General features: G+C 48.6%; 1 protein-coding gene across 2 annotated transcripts in view; it reads right to left on the bottom strand.

Annotated features, from left to right (window-relative positions):
- Nucleotides 1-16,437, bottom strand: part of LOC134932321 (ciliary microtubule associated protein 1A-like) — a 121,719-nt gene that overhangs the window by 63,597 nt on the left and 41,685 nt on the right. For both annotated transcript variants that reach the window (XM_063926642.1, XM_063926643.1), the window contains exon 2: nt 9,184-9,339. In XM_063926642.1, the coding sequence (XP_063782712.1) occupies nt 9,184-9,292 (109 nt within the window). In that variant the 5' untranslated portion in view covers nt 9,293-9,339. The remainder of the gene's footprint in view (nt 1-9,183; nt 9,340-16,437) is intronic.

Genomic DNA, 16,437 nt, shown 5'->3' with positions numbered 1-16,437 from the left:
ATCTATATACATACTAGGGTCGCTATCTCTGCTGATAAGGTACCTGTCCACGCTGCCACAGCGCTATAACCCCATGCCGACCCAATCGCCGGTCTGAGTAGTGTACCAGAATGTGCACGCTATCTGCAGGATCCCTGAGAATAGCTGTAACATCAGGGCTGCCTTTTGTGACACCCTAGGGCAGTGGCGTAACTACTGCCCCCGCAGCCCTCGGGGTGGCTTGGGGGCGAGGGGCTGCGGGGGCGCCACTGATTTACAGCAGACTGACATGCGGACGAGCGTCCGCATGTCAGTCTGCGGTCTCCTTCCCTCCGCCGCTTGTTGGATGGACACGGAAGGCACAGCGCGCCTCCCTGTGTCCCTCCTGCATCATCTCCGGCGGCCGCAGGTCTAATAGGGGGAAGTGCCGTCCGTGAGCTCTAATTGGCTCACGAACCGGCACTTTCCCCCTATTAGACCAGCGGCCGCCGGAGATGATGCAGGAGGGACACAGGAGAGGCGCGCTGTGCCCTCCTTGTCCCTCCAAAAAGCGGGGGGGGGGGGGGGGGGGGGGGGGGGGGGCGTGAGGTGGGGGAAGAAATATCTGGCACTGGGGGCATATATGGCACTGGGGGGGAATATCTGGCACTGGGGGGGCATATATGGCACTGGGGGGGAATATCTGGCACTGGGGGGGAATATCTGGCACTGGGGGGGAATATCTGGCACTGGGGGGGAATATGGCACAGGGGGGAATATCTGGCACAGGGGGGAATATCTGGCACTGGGGGGGAATATCTGGCACTGGGGGGGAATATCTGGCACTGGGGGGGAATATCTGGCACTGGGGGCATATATGGCACTGTGGGCATATATGGCACGGGGGGGATATCTGGCACTGGGGCATATATGGCACTGGGGGGAATATCTGGCACTGGGGGCATATATGGCACTGGGGGGGAAAATCTGGCACTGGGGGGGAAAATCTGGCACTGGGGGCATATATGGCACAGGAGGGAATATCTGGCACTGGGGGCATATATGGCACTGGGGGGGAATATCTGGCACTGTGGGCATATATGGCACGGGGGGGATATCTGGCACTGGGGGGAATATCGCACTGGGGGCATATGTGGCACTGGGGGGGAATATCTGGCACTAGGGGCATATGTGGCACTGGGGGCATATCTGGCACTGGGGGCATATCTGGCACTGGGGGGGGAATATCTGGCACTGGGGGGGAATATCTGGCACTGGGGGAATATCCGGCACTGGAGGCATATGTGGCACTGGGGGCATATGTGGCACTGGGGGCATATCTGGCACTGGGGGCATATCTGGCACTGGGGGGGAATATATGGCTCTGGGGGCATATCTGGCACTGGGGGGGGGGAATATCTGGCACTGGGGGCATATGTGGCACTGGGGGGGTATATGTGTACCTGGCACATGGGGGGGGGGGCTATATTTGGCACTGGGGCATGTGAGTACCTGGCACCGTGGGGGAATATCTGGCACTGGGGATATATGTGGCACTGGGAGCACAGCCCTAGCAACAAGGACTACCTCCTAGCAACGAGCATGACACCCAGTGCATGAAACACCTGGCAACGAGCATGACACCCAGTGCATGAAACCCCTGGCAACGAGCATGACACCCTGAGCATGAAAACCCCTGGCACCGTGCATGGAACCAAGAGCATGAATCCCCTGGCAACGAGCAGGTAATTGAAAAGTAATTAGAAGCCTTACTGTAGGACTTAATGTGTAATGGGCATTACGGTGTGTGGCATAATGTATCACGGACATTGCGGTGTGTGTCATAATGTGTCACAGGCATTACGGTGTATGGTATACTATATCGCGGGCATTGTGATATGTGGTATAATGTCTCAGGGTCATTGCAGTGTGTGGCATAATGTATCACGGACATTGCGGTGTGTGTCATAATGTGTCAGGCATTACGGTGTGTGGTATACTATATCACGGGCATTGTGGTATGTGGTATAATGTCTCAGGGTCATTGCAGTGTGGCATAATACATAACGGGCATTGCGGTGTGTGGCATAGGGTATAACGGGCAGGGCATTGCAGTATGTGTCACAGGCATTACGGTGTATGGTATACTATATCACGGGCATTGTGGTATAATGTCTCAAGGTCATTGCAGTGTGTGGCATAATGTGTCACAGGCATTGTATGTGCTATAATGTATCGGGCATTGCAGTGTGTGGCATAATGTATCACGGACATTGCGGTGTGTGTCATAATGTGTCACAGACATTGTATGTGCTATAATGTATCAGGGGCATTGCAGTGTGTAGCATAATGTATAACGGGCATTGCGATTCCTGTCATAATGTGTCACAGGCATTACGGTGTGTGGCATAATGTGTCACAGGCATTACGGTGTGTGGCATAATGTGTCGGGGGCATTACAGTGTGTGCATATTGTGTCATGTGCATTATTGTGTGCGGCATAATGTCTAAGGGCCATTGCACTATGTGGCATAATGTATACTGGGCATTACTATAAGGAGGAAAAATGACAAATAATGTAAGGGGCATGAATCAGGATTATTTTTCTTTCCTGTGGTGGCCAACGTATGGGCGTGCAGGTTGCAAAACTGGGGTATAAGGTAGTCTTTTCCTGCAATGCCACGCCCCTTTATGCGAAACCACGCCCATTCCAACGAAACCACGCCACTTTTTTTGCTGCGCGCGCCAAAGGCGCGCGCATATTTATCCCTTTCTTACTCCCAATTATAGAGCATGAAGGGGGGTGGCGCTGAAGAATTTTTTGGCTTGGGGGAGAAAAATTTCTAGTTACGCCACTGCCCTAGGGGAAGATTCCCATCTTATCCTGGCCCTAGTGGGGAAAGGATACTGCCTGAGAAATCTTTGTGAGAAGCTGCAGTCTCTTGTCTGGAGATTCCCGCTCTTTTGCCTCATGAGAGGAGGGAAACTTACCTCAGCTTTCTTCCCCTTACACCTGTGTACCCTTGTGTCAGGGACAGATGAGTCATCAGTGACATGCAAATCATCTTATTACAATAAACATATATTGAATACTTTACTGCCAATCTGGCTGTAACTTTGCATTATCATAGTTGACACTGGAGGCAGACTCCGTGTCGACATATGTGTCAATTAACTGGGATAGTGGACGCTTATGAGACCCCGACGGCCTCTGAGCTGTGGGATCAGGCACTGGGTGAGACCCTGACTGTCCCAAGTCTTCAGCTTTGTCAAACCTTTTATGCAAGGAGTTTACATTATCATTTAACACCTTCCACATATCCATCCAGTCAGGTGTCTGTCGGCGCCGTCGGCGGCGACACCACATCCATATGCACTTGCTCCACCTCCACGTACCCTTCCTCATCAAACATGTCGACACTGACGTACCGACACACCGCAAACACACAGGGAATGCTCTGACTGAGGACAGGACCCCACAAAGGCTTTTGGGGAGACAGAGAAGGAGTATGCCAGCACACACCACATCGCTATTATAACCCAGGGATTACACTATAATTAGTGTCCACCCAGTAGCTGCTGATAATAACGTTTTTGCGCTTAAATTTATGTGCCCCCCCTCTCTTTTGCCCTTCTTGTACCTGGATACTGCAGGGGAGAGCCTGGGGAGCTGCTTCCAGCGGAGCTGTGAAGAAAACAATGGCACTGGTTAGTGCTGAGGAAGAAGCTCCGCCCCCTCAGCGGCGGGCTTCTGTCCCGCTTCTTATGTGTAAAAATGGCGGGGGTTTTTACATATATACAGTCTGGGACTGTATATATGTTCATATTTGCCAAAGGTACTCAAATTGCTGCCCAGGGCGCCCGGGCGCCCCCCCCCCCCCAGCGCCCTGCACCCTACAGTGACCGGAGTGTGAATGTGTGCTGTGGGAGCAATGGCGCACAGCTGCGGTGCTGTGCGCTACCTTAAGTGAAGACAGAGTCTTCATGCCGCCGATTTAGATGTTGACAATGCCTATTCTATACCTTGTATAAAACACTCTAAAAGGTTAAAGAACACAGTACGCAATTGGTGTATGGAATACCGTAAGAGTACGCACGTAGCGTAACGAACGCTTAGCCGTGGACGAGACGTACGAGCGGCACGTTCGCTCACGGCTTAGAGCGTAAAGGCAAGCACGCTATAGGCTGCCGACTAACGTAATGATACGCTATCAGCGTAGCGGACGCTCGGGACCACGAGGAGATCACAAGCGGCGCCGACGCTCACAGTGTTAAACCTTTATAACTATACCATAAACAATGTACTTATACTGTAAACCCTTGTGCAGTGATAAGGTGTAAATGCAACACAGTGTAACCTTGTTAGTTTAAAAGCTGTATGAGCGTATGTGACGCTATGAGAACCCCTTAGCAATATAATAAACACTCAAATACCGGTCTAAGGGTCTAACGCCTTTTAAGGAAATGAATGAACGTTCAATTGCAAAAGAATAATACAATACAAGTTATACACTACCAAGATAACATAAAATACCTAACCGAATCACTACACATAAAATACAATTAAGATACAATTACATTTAAGGGGGAAGGAGAGAGAGATTGGCTTATAACATTAAATAAGAGACAATATGGTTGCAGAGAACTTACGCACCAGGGGAAACAATCGCTGCGCAGTTAGTCAATGTTGAGAACCTTTGTGTTGAGAAACTTGTGCTCACCCAGGCTGGCTGTCCCTATATACACAACAACAACACAATGGTGCCTACAATACCGCATGGGACAGAAGCTAGACTCCATTTTGGGAAAAACTCCCATGATTCCAAAGTCTGTAACATATGATTTAAAAGGGAATGCTAGCAGCCATTTTAGATTTGCAAGTCCAAACACATGGCATTCTTTGCTTTACCATAATTACATAGCAGAAGACATAAGACTCCACTATATTCCAAAATGTCTAAGCTTCAATATAATGCATATGTTCTGATTTTACAATTCCAAACCATCTAAATCACCTTTCACAATTTCAAGCCACACAGTATCTCAATAACCAGAGCATATGTGCCATCACAAGACCAGATCACCAGGTACCCACAAGTATCTATCTGCCTGCTATTGCTACAAGCACATGACTACAGTAACGAAAGGAAGTATGTTTTGACTTCTAACCTTCAGCAAGATGTATCATGTAAAACTACTATAATCTGTTATAAATCACCATCCATAAATGTATACCAGAGATGCTATGCTACAGATTGTCTACTGTTCCAATTCATTACAGATTTCATAGAGTATCATCCCAACACCCAACAATCACACAACTGCACAAGCATCATTAACCTTAAGCCATTTGTATCTCCAAACTAACTATTCTATGCCAATCATTTCACAACTACTTTACCACAAACACATATTTAAACTATTCTATGCCATTAAGCCATGTGAATTCAATACTTAGCCTTCGTAAGGAGGTCAGTCCTGGTGATGAGCCAGCCATGCTTCTGGGTGCTAGGTAGCTGTGTGAGTGAGTGTGCCCTGTGATTTCCAGTGGATATATCATACCTGCATTCTAGCTGTGGGGATGTGTCAACCACAGGAAGTGTGTGTCTTTCACAGCATGTGGGCTAGCTGTATCAATGAGCTGAGCATGTGATCTTGGTTATGCAAAACGTTGGGTGATGACTAACACATTCCTGTCTTGTGGAAAGCTATTGTTTGGCGAATCTCTAAGGTCAAAGAGCCATCTTGAGACCAACTGATACCTGTTGAACTCAGGGGAATATTAACTTATAAAATACATTATTTTGATTAAATATGCAGCGTGCACACGCATGAAGTGCATATATGGCAACGTGCAGCGTGATATTTTTCTGACTTTGACAATGTCTTCTTGCTTCTGCCTGGTCTTCTGTACTTCTGGCTCTGCGAGGGGGACGGCGGCGCGGCTCCGGGAACGGACGATCGAGGTATGGTACCTGTGTTCGATCCCTCTGGAGCTAATGGTGTCCAGTAGCCTAAGAAGCGCAACCTAGCTGCATATAGGTAGGTTTGCTTCTCTCCCCTCAGTCCCACGTAGCAGTGAGTCCGTTGCCAGCAGAAGCTCACTGAAAATAAAAAACCTAACAAATACTTTCTTTTTCTAGCAGGCTCAGGAGAGCCTCCTAGCTCTGGCCGGGCACAGATTCTAACGGAGGTCTGGAGGAGGGGCATAGAGGGAGGAGCCAGTGCACACCGGATAGTACCTAATCTTTCTTTAGAGTGCCCAGTCTCCTGCGGAGCCCGTCTATTCCCCATGGTCCTTTACGGAGTCCCCAGCATCCACTTAGGACGTTAGAGAAAACAATAAAACTGCACTGGACTAGTAATACTACAAACATATGTATGTATACAGATATAACAATGCACTGTAAACACGGGATGTATATCGCAGAATACTTGTACTAAACATTCATACAACAGTGCACTTGTTCTTAACTAACGCTGTCTAAACGACATGTAGAATACTTAAGTGTCCTGCAAATGCACTGCGCTGATGAGACAGGTGGCTTTACAGAGGAGACAGTGCCCAGCAGTCCCAGAATCAGCGCAGCTTTGTGAAATGGCGCCCAAACGCCGACAGGGAGTGAGGGAGAGAGAGAGATGCAGCTCCAGGGCGGGACACCTGCCGTAGCCCATCTACGGCAGGTGTCCCGCCCTGAAGCTGCCTCTCTCTCTCTCCCTCACTCCGTGTCAGCGTTTGGGCGCCATTTCACAGAGCAGCGCTGATCCTGGGACTGCGCTGATCCATGCCTGGAGCTGGGGGAGGGTCTACAGGTCAGCACCTTATCCCCTCTGCTGGACTTCACCACCAGGTACTATGGAGCCTATGTTAAACGGATTTTAATAAATCCGACCTGTGCTCCCTGCCCTGGTGGATATAGTGGGGTCCCTGCATGGTCACAGTGTCCATGCCAGCGGCGCGGTTCCTCTCCTGGGACCGCGATTTCGGCGGGTCCCAGCTAGGGGCCATCTCACCTCCTCCCTGAAGTGCTGCCACACTATCCCGGAGAACAGCAGTGATGATGTGTGCCTAATGGGAACCGGAGAGCCTCCGCTGCAAGTACCCAGCAACCAGGGCGCGGCAGTATGCAGCGCCGCTGAGGGAGGTGATGGAGCCGCAGCACAGAATGTCAGTGCTGCAGTCCTTGAAGTCTTATTTTTTCTTTTAAAAAAAAGCTCTATTCAGGGCTGCCTAGCGCAGTCCCACCTGTTAGCTGCCTGCACCGCAGGCACCAACTTTCAATCTGAACTCCAGTGCCTGGAGGCAGGGCTATAGAGGAGGCTGTGCAGTGCATCCTGGGAACAGTCAAAGCTTTAGCCTGTTGGTGTCTCGGATCAAGATCCAACTCTACACCCCAATGTTATTCCCTGTGGAATACCAGTGTACCCCGCTGCAGAAACCTGCAGTAGATATCGCCCTGGGGGGCGGGGAGGGGATACAGGTCAAGCGCCAACTCCCCAATGCTGGTCTTCCACCCCAGGTACTGGTAAGCCTTATTAAATGAGGCTTTAGTGCACCAGACTTGTGTTCTATTGCCCTGGTGGCCTAGTGGGGTCCCTGCTCGGTTACAGTTTCCACGCCAGCGTCGCAGTCCGTCTCCCTAGACGGCGATCGGAACGTGATTAATGGCAGGTCCCACCTGGGGGAACCTCTTACCTCCTCCCCGTAGCAGCCACACGAACCAGTAGAGTGTCTGCGACCGTGTGCCTAAAGCCAGAGAGTCTCCGCCGCAAGTACCCGGGAACAGGCCGTGGGAGTTTGCGACGTCGCTTGGGAGATGACGGAGACACAGCGCTAAATGTCACCCTGACATATCAGTGCTGCGTCCCTTGAAGTCTTCTTAAAAACCTTTTCTTCAGGGCTGCCCAGCGCAGCCCTCCTGTTAGTGACCTGCTTCTACAGGCACCAACTAGAAATGGAGCTCACAGTGCCTGGAGGCGGGGTTATAGAGGAGGCTCCACAATGCATCCTGGGACAGCCTAAAGCTTTAGCCTGTTGGCGCCTTTCTGGATCAAGATCCACTCTACACCCGATGTTTTCCCAGTGGAACACAGTGTACCCTGCTGCAGAAATTAATTTTACTTATTGTAGACTAACTACAGTGTTCTCCCCAAGAGACGCCATGCCACCCAGCACTCACAGACTCAGAGTCCCCTGACACCGGACACTCTCACCACGTAGACCTTGTTGCAGATGGACACGGATTACGGACGGCCCGTCCTATGGGAAGATACATGACTGTGAAATGGCTACGCCGACGTCAGTGGCATAAGATCATCCCATCGGGCGCTCTGTCTTGAATCAGTGTCCACCTGCAACAAGGTCTAATTGACGAGAGTGGTGGGTGTCAGGGTACGGACTCCTTTGGTTGCAAGGTCAATGTTGTGGGCGGCAGGGAGCGGGCACGTGTCCTATGCTATGACAGTGCAGAGTGAGGTCTGCGTTCCCTCCCCACTGAATAAAAGCAAGGGCGAGCTGTTCGGGCGGGAACAGGCGCCTGACTGAACATCAGTGAACACAGTTTCAGTGTCTCTCTGTTCTGTGTAGTATACGCTGGGAGCTGTTAAAAAAAACCCAAATAAAAACACAACAACAACAACTATGGTGCCAGAAAGTTAGGGCAGAATCTGGGAGCTGCTTAGCCTTCTGTGGTGCCAACTAGTAGGGGGGATTATCTAGGAGCTGCTTAGAATTCTATGGCAGGGCAGTAATTGTGTCTGTGACAAACTAATTGTGCAGAATTAAGTATAATGGGGGTAATTCCAAGTTGATCGCAGCAGGTTTTTTGATAGCAATTGGGCAAAACCATGTGCACTGCAGGGGAGGCAGATATAACATGTGCAGAGAGAGTTAGATTTGGGTGGGGTGTGTTCAATCTGCAATCTAATTTGCAGTGTAAAAATAAAGCAGCCAGTATTTACCATGCACAGAAATAAAACAACCCACCCAAATCTAACTCTCTCTGCACATGTTATATCTGCCTCCCCTGCAGTAAACATGGTTTTGCCCAATTGCTATCAAAAATCCTGCTGCGATCAACTTGGAATTACCCCCCAATATTAAGTATTAGGTCAGGATTTTAACACTTTCTTATTGCGAGGACCCCCACCCGACTACTTCTTGATGCCACCCGGCTGAAAAAGAATTCTGGGGAGAACATTGAACTATATATAAATCTCACTTACCCGTATTTCCTGGTAAGGCATATTTAGGACCTGGGCTGCTATACAAAGCTGCAATTGGACCCCGAGGCCTGTGGGGTTTCCAGGTTCCAATCTGAACTTCCGTAGTCATGGTAAACTAGCTGCTGAACACCAGAAACCGTAAAGGACTGTGTAGGTCTAAGGAAATGGAAAAAGTATGCACTTATTTCATATATACATAAATCTGGTAAGTAATTATTTAGTTTATAGCTACACACATATGGAACAATTAATAGATAAAAGGTAAAGGAGAGAGATATACTGTATAGAAGACTTGCATTGTTTTCTTGGTTTACTGTCCCAGTGGAATATCTTGCTGAATTAAAAAACAAAACAATACACAAAATTACATTATTGTCACTCCTGATATAGGGCCTAATTAAGTAAGGATCGCTAATTCTGCTAATTCCGAGAAATTGCTATCCTTTTCCTAGCATACTGGGGGCCACCCATCGTTGGGCAAGGCTGCCCAGCATGCTGACTGGCACCTCCCCCCTTGATGAAGCAGAAATTGCGATCGCCTCGCAATTTCTGCTTCATCATAGAATTTAGTGATGGCTCCTGCGGGCGCAGCTAAGACCCGGCACCATCTTGCCCATCGTGGCGGTGGGCTGCGATCACGTCCCCGACACGCTCGCGTTCGCGCCCATCGTTCATATGGCCCTGCCTTCGCAACACTCCGTCTTCTTCCTGGAAACAGAGCATTGTCCGCTCCGTCTGATTGACAGGCAGAGGCAATTGCATTTTCTGTGGCCCCCGCAGAAAATGCGGCCGCATGCGCAGGATGGGCGCTGCGCATGCACCTGCATATTTTCAGCAAAGATTCCCGTTGGATCACACACTGCGATCCAACCTGAATTAGGCCCATAGCCTTCAGCTTTGATACCAAAAATAGGTATGGCTTATCACCAAAGAGGTACACCATTGCCCCAACAGGGAATGGATTGTCCAGATTGGGATTATATCATGAGACCAATGTGAAAATATTAGCAGGTATTACTTATTAAAATAGATAATAACAATAAAACTCTCTAACTTTAGAAAAAAGGAAATGACATTTTTTTCCCCAATCAGTGAAACAAGGGTTTTCTACCTCAGGCACAAACGTCCTGCCTCAGGTCCAAACATAGGGCTTAATTCACTAAGGCTTGCAAATATCAAAGCTGCTCGCAGCAGCTTTGCAATTGCAGTCTTTAGCAATGCAAATGCAGGATGAGGTGCATACCACCTCCTCCCTGCACTTGCGATGCCATCACATCTCAGATGAACATCGCGGCCACCGGGTTTCAGCTTTCTCAACCTTGCCGTCGCAGTGCGTCTTCCTTGGCAAAGGAAACTGTGTCTCGCGACGCAGTCCTTGGCCTCGCCACTCCTGGAATACTGGGGCCACACGCCCGTTTTCCACAACCCCCGGCCACCCCCATCCCTCCCTGCGAACACCACTGCCTGTCAATCAGGCAGAGGCGTTCGCATATTTGCGCTGTGGTCACAGGACTCAAACATCAGAGAAGTGCAGTACGGATAGCATCAGCGATCTTTACTGAATTAGCCCCATAGTTTCTACAAAATAATAAATCTGCTGCAGGCTTCCAGCCGCTGCCATGCAGTCCCAGTAAGAGTTTGTCAATATGCAAAGCAGAATAGAACACCAGTGTCTATGCTAATATATTCACCAAATCAGTGTGTCCCAGGTTACTAAGAAATCCGTGAGGTTGTCACTAAAACAAACTATTCACCACATCCACTACAATAAGTCAATAGAGGCATAGCAACACCACGCAGCACAAAGAGAATAACATGAATCACACAAGCACAAAATCACCCAGAAATATTTTGTGGCATTTTTTAGGCAGCACAAATGCATTTTGGGACCTGCAGTGTAGACAATAAAGTATTATTACTCTATGGGGGGAATTCAAATGTTTGAAAAGTCGGTTGGGTGTCTGTTTTTTTTTTTGTCTATTAGATAGGAAAAAAACAGACTCCCAACTGACTTTTCAAACAATTGAATATCCCCCTATGAGTTTAGCATGATCTACAGTATGTTGACAGCTATTAATAAAATTAAGGATATACACAGTTGTTTGAATATGGTATGTGAGTTACAGTCCTTTGTCGATAATCCGCTGTGCCTCATGCAAATACTTCCCATTAATAACTGCCTGTTATATATTTATTATATTAATACTCTTTATTTGTGTACCAGCTCTAGAGCAGCAACTGCACACATCTTCAGTCTATAACTGGAATATAAATGTATGTTTCTTTAAAATGTGTAAGTCTCTTATGTGTAAAATTCTATACTGTGTATTATGTATTATGTATTATGGGTACAGGATGAATGGTGAATCTTAATTTATGCTACTACTAGAGAATACGGTGTAGCTGAACATATATACACTTTAGCAATCTGAAAAAATATACCACAATTACACTGTAAGAAAACACGGTCACATTATAGTATATCTACACAAGAAGCAGCCTGAATCATACCTCTTTTAGATTGCCAGCTTGGAACACGGGTTATTGCACATTAGCGTGCATAACCCGGATTGCTGTGCGGTCTAAAAGGGCCCAAGGGAAATATCCCGTGTCATGGGACCCAGTATTTCAACCCTGGCAGGGACCAGGGTTTATCACTGTTTCAACCCTGGTCGCTGTGCGTTTTGAACGGGCTGCCGGGTCGATGAAACCCGTTTTCCCGTTCACACTGTATGGATGGGCTGCGCTTGAAGATCATCTGATCTCCAAGTGCCACCTCCGCGCACGCCACTGCATATTGCTGGGTTGGTGATGAGACGCGTTGCACCCAGGAAGCACTATTTACTGCTCCCGGGTGCGACCTGCCATTGGCGGTCTGAAATGGGTATTAGTTATAACTCCTGAAATCTAAAAAGGTAAACTGTGGATGGAATAATGGGCAATGACAAATGGAAATAATGTCAGTGCTTCAGCATGTAACAATGCCCAGCAAATATAAGGAAAAGAAAATATTATGTAAAAAAACAAAAACCCAATAACAATTCAAGTAGTTTAAAAGGGATTTTAATTACCTACCGGTAAATCCTTTTCTCGTAGTCCGCAGAGGATACTGGGGTCCACATTAGTACCATGGGGTATAGACGGGTCCACTAGGAGCCTTGGGTACTTTAAGATTCAATAATGTGCGCTGGCTCCTCCCTCTATGCCCCTCCTACCAGACACAGTCTAGAAGCTGTGGGGGTCATTCCGAGTTGATCGCTCACTAGCTGTTTTTAGCAGCCGTGCAAACGCTAAGCCGCCGCCCTCTGGGAGTGTATCTTAGCTTAGCAGAAGTGCGAACGAAAGGATCGCAGAGCGGCTACAAAAATAAATTGTGCAGTTTCAGAGTAGCTCCAGACCTACTCAGCGCTTGCGATCACTTCAGACTGTTCAGTTCCTGTTTTGACGTCACGAACACGTCCTGCGTTCGCCCAGCCACGCCTGCGTTTTTCTTGGCACCCATGTGTTTTTACGAACACTACCTGAAAACGGTCAGTTGACACCCAGAAACGCCCACTTCATGTCAATCACTCTACGGCCAGCAGTGAGACTGAAATGCATTGCTAGACCTTGTGTAAAAATACATCGGCTGTTGTGAAAGTACGCGTGCACACTGCGCCGCATACGCATAAGTGCCGGATTTTTCCTTAATCGCAGCGCAGCAAACATTTTTAGCTAGCGATCAACTCGGAATGACCCCCAGTGCCCGAGGAGACGGATATACTTTGAGAGGATAGAAAAGAACAGTGGTGAGATTCGAACCAGCACACACAAACAAGAGGAAAGCCATGCTAACCAAAATTTAACATGAACAGCAACAGCTGAACCAACAACAAAACTTAAGTAACAGTGCAGGAAAACACGAAGCACTGGGCGGGCACCCGGTAACCTCTACGGACTACGAGAAAAGGATTTACCGGTAGGTAATTAAAATCCTTTTATCTCTTATGTCCTAGAGGATTCTGGGGTCCACATTAGTACCATGGGGATGTACCAAAGCTCCCAAACCGGGTGGGAGAGTGCTGAGGTTCCTGCAGAACAGATTTACCAAACTGAAGGTACTCAGAGGCCAAAGTATTGAACTAGTAGAACTTGGCAAATGTGTTCGAACCTGACCAAGTAGCTGCTCGGCAGAGCTGTAAAGCCGAGACACCCCGGGCAGCCGCCCAGGAAGAACCCACCGACCTAGTAGAGTAGGCCTGTACAGATCTCAGAACCGGCAAACCTGCCATAGAACAAGCATGCTGGATAGTAAGCCTGATCCAGCGAGCAATAGACTGCTTTGAAGCAGGACATCCAATTTTATTGGGATCATAGAGAACAAACAGCGAGTCCGATTTTGTGTGACGAGCTGTCCGCTTCACATAGATCTTCAACGCGTTCAGCTCTATCTTCATGAAAAATCAAATAGGGGATTTTGTGAGACAACGCCCCCAGCTCCGACACACGTCTTGACGAAGCCAATGCCAACAGTGTGATGGCCTTCCATGTAAGAAAGTTGACGTCAACATGCTGCAAAAGGCTCAAACCATTCCGATTGCAGGAACTGCAACACCACGTTGAGATCCCAAGGTGCCGTAGGAGGCACAAAGGGCGGTTGGATGTGCAGAAAACTCTTCAAAAACGTCTGAACGTCCGGGAGAGAAGCCAATTGTTTCTGGAAGAAAATGGATAAGGCCGAAATCCGGACTTTCAAGGAGCCCAAACATAGGCCCACATCCACTCATGACTGCAGAAAAAGGAGAAAACATCCCAGTTGAAATTCCACCGCAGGAAATTTCCTGTTCGCACACCAAAAGACGTATTTTTTCCAAATACGGTGGTAATGTTTAGACGTTACCCCCTTTCTGGCTTGGATCAAGGTTGGAATAACCTTGTCCGGGATCCCTCTCCAGGCCAGAATTTGATGCTCAACCTCCATGCCGTCAAACGTAGCAGCAGTTAGCCGTGATAGATGAACGGCCCCTGTTGTAGAAGATCCTTGTGAAGAGGTAGAGGCCACGGGTCCTCTAGGAGCATCTCCAGTACATCCACGTACCAGGCCCTTCTTGGCCAGTCCAGAGCAATAAGAATTGCTTGAACCTTTTACCTCTTTATTCGTTTTAGAATTCTTGGGATCAGTGGAAGTGGTGGAAACACGTACACCATCTGGTAGACCCATAGAGTCACCAGAGCGTCTACCGCCACAGCCTGTGGGTCTCTCGACCTGGAACAATACCGCTTGAGCTTCTTGTTGAGTCGAGAGGCCATCATGTCGATTTGTGGAATTCCCCACCGACGTGTCAAGTACCTGAACACTTCCGGGTGAAGGCCCCACTCTCCTGGGTGGAGGTCGTGTCTGCTGAGGAAGTCTGCTTCCCAGTTGTCTACTCCCGGAATGAAGATTGCCGACAACGCCACAGCATGTCTTTCTGCCCAGAGGAGAATCTTTGTTACCGACATTGCTGCTCTACTCTTCGTTCCGCCCTGTCGGTTTATGTACGTTACTGCCGTCACATTGTCTGACTGAACCTGAATGACGTGATCTTGAAGAAGATGTGATGCCTGTAGAAGGGTGTGGTTTATGGCCCTTAGTTCCAGAATGTTGATTGGAAGAATGGTTTCCTGACTTGACCATTTTCCTTGGAACTGTTCCACTTAGGTGACTGCTCCCCAACCCGAGGCTTGCGTCAGTGGTTAGCAGAATCCAATTTTGAATCCCAAACCTTCGGCCCTCGGTCAGGTGAAAAGTCTGAAGCCAACACAGAAGAGAAATCCTGGCTTTTGGCAACAGACGTATCTTCTGGTGCATGTAAAGATGCGATCCAGACCATTTATCCAACAAATCCAGCTGGAAAGGCCTTGCGTGAAATCTTCCATACTGCAGTGCCTTGTAAGAGGCTACCATCTTCCCCAGAAGGCGAACGCATAGATGCACCGATATCCGGGTTGGCTTGAGAACATCCCGCACCATCGACTGGATTACCAATGCCTTTTCCAAGGGAAGGAATACCTTCTGTGCCTCCGTATCCAGTATCATCCCCAGGAACGGAAGCCTTCGTGTGTGGTCCAGGTGAGATTTTGGCAGGTTAAGAATCCACCCGTGATCCTGGAGTAGTCGTGTTGAGAGGGCAATGTTGTCTAACAACCTCTCCCTGGAAGGTGCTTTTATCAGCAGATCGTCCAGGTGTGGTATTATGTTCACTCCTTGCTTGCGGAGGAGAAACATCATCTCTGCCATTACCTTGGTGAACACCCTTGGTGCCATGGAGAGGCCAAATGACAGGGCCTGGAACTGGTAGTGACAGTCCTGTAATGTAAACCTTAGATAAGTCTGACGAGGTGGCCAAATCGGAATATGAAGGTACGCATCCTTGATATTCAGAGACCCCAAGAATTCCTCCTCCTCCAGACCTGAGATCACCGCTCTCAGAAACGGGTTCAGTGACTTGAGGTTTAAAATGGGCCTTACCAAACCGTCCGGTTTCGGTACCAGAAACAGGTTGGAATAATAACCCTTACATTGCAGGTGAGGTGGAACTGGAACAATGACCTGAGTCTGAACCAGTTTTTGAATTGCCGCCTGTAAATTCATGCTTGCTTCTGGAGAAGCTGGTAAGCCCGATTTGGAGAATCTGTGAGGTGGGAGTTCCAGAAACTCCAGTCTGTAGCCCTGGGCGATAAGATCTTTGACCCAGGGATCCAGGCATGATGTTGCCCATATGTGACTGAAATATCTTAATCGGGCTCCCACCTGCCTGTCTTCCAGGCAGTGTGGTCCACCGTCATGCTGAAGGCTTTGAGGAATCAGAACCGGAAGTCTGTTCCTGTGAACCTGGGTTTACCTCTATTGCCTTTGAAGGCTGTAGAAGAACCTTTGGATTTACTTTTAATTTTCGCTGTCCGAAAGGACTGCAGAGTTGAAGTAGAGTAGGTGTTCCTAGCTGGGGGTGCTGCGAAAGGAAGGTATGTAGACTTACCCGCCGTAGCCTTGGATATCCACGTATCCAGGCTTTCCACGCCTTTCCTGGAATCCGCACCCGCAGTCCACTGGCGTAGCCACAAGCCCCTGCGTGCTGACACTGCCACGGCAGTGGTGCGTGCGTATAGCAAACCAATTTCCGTTATGGCTTCCACCATAAAATTAGCCGAGTCCTGTATATGCTGTAGGAGTAAAATTGTCTCGCCCCCTGGATAAGGAATCTAACCCGTCAATTAGATTACCTGACCATTTTG

Source organism: Pseudophryne corroboree, chromosome 6 (assembly GCF_028390025.1).
Source record: "Pseudophryne corroboree isolate aPseCor3 chromosome 6, aPseCor3.hap2, whole genome shotgun sequence".
Lineage (NCBI taxonomy): Eukaryota > Metazoa > Chordata > Amphibia > Anura > Myobatrachidae > Pseudophryne > Pseudophryne corroboree.
Note: the sequence above shows the minus strand (reverse complement) of the source record. Positions and strands in the feature narration are given on the sequence as shown.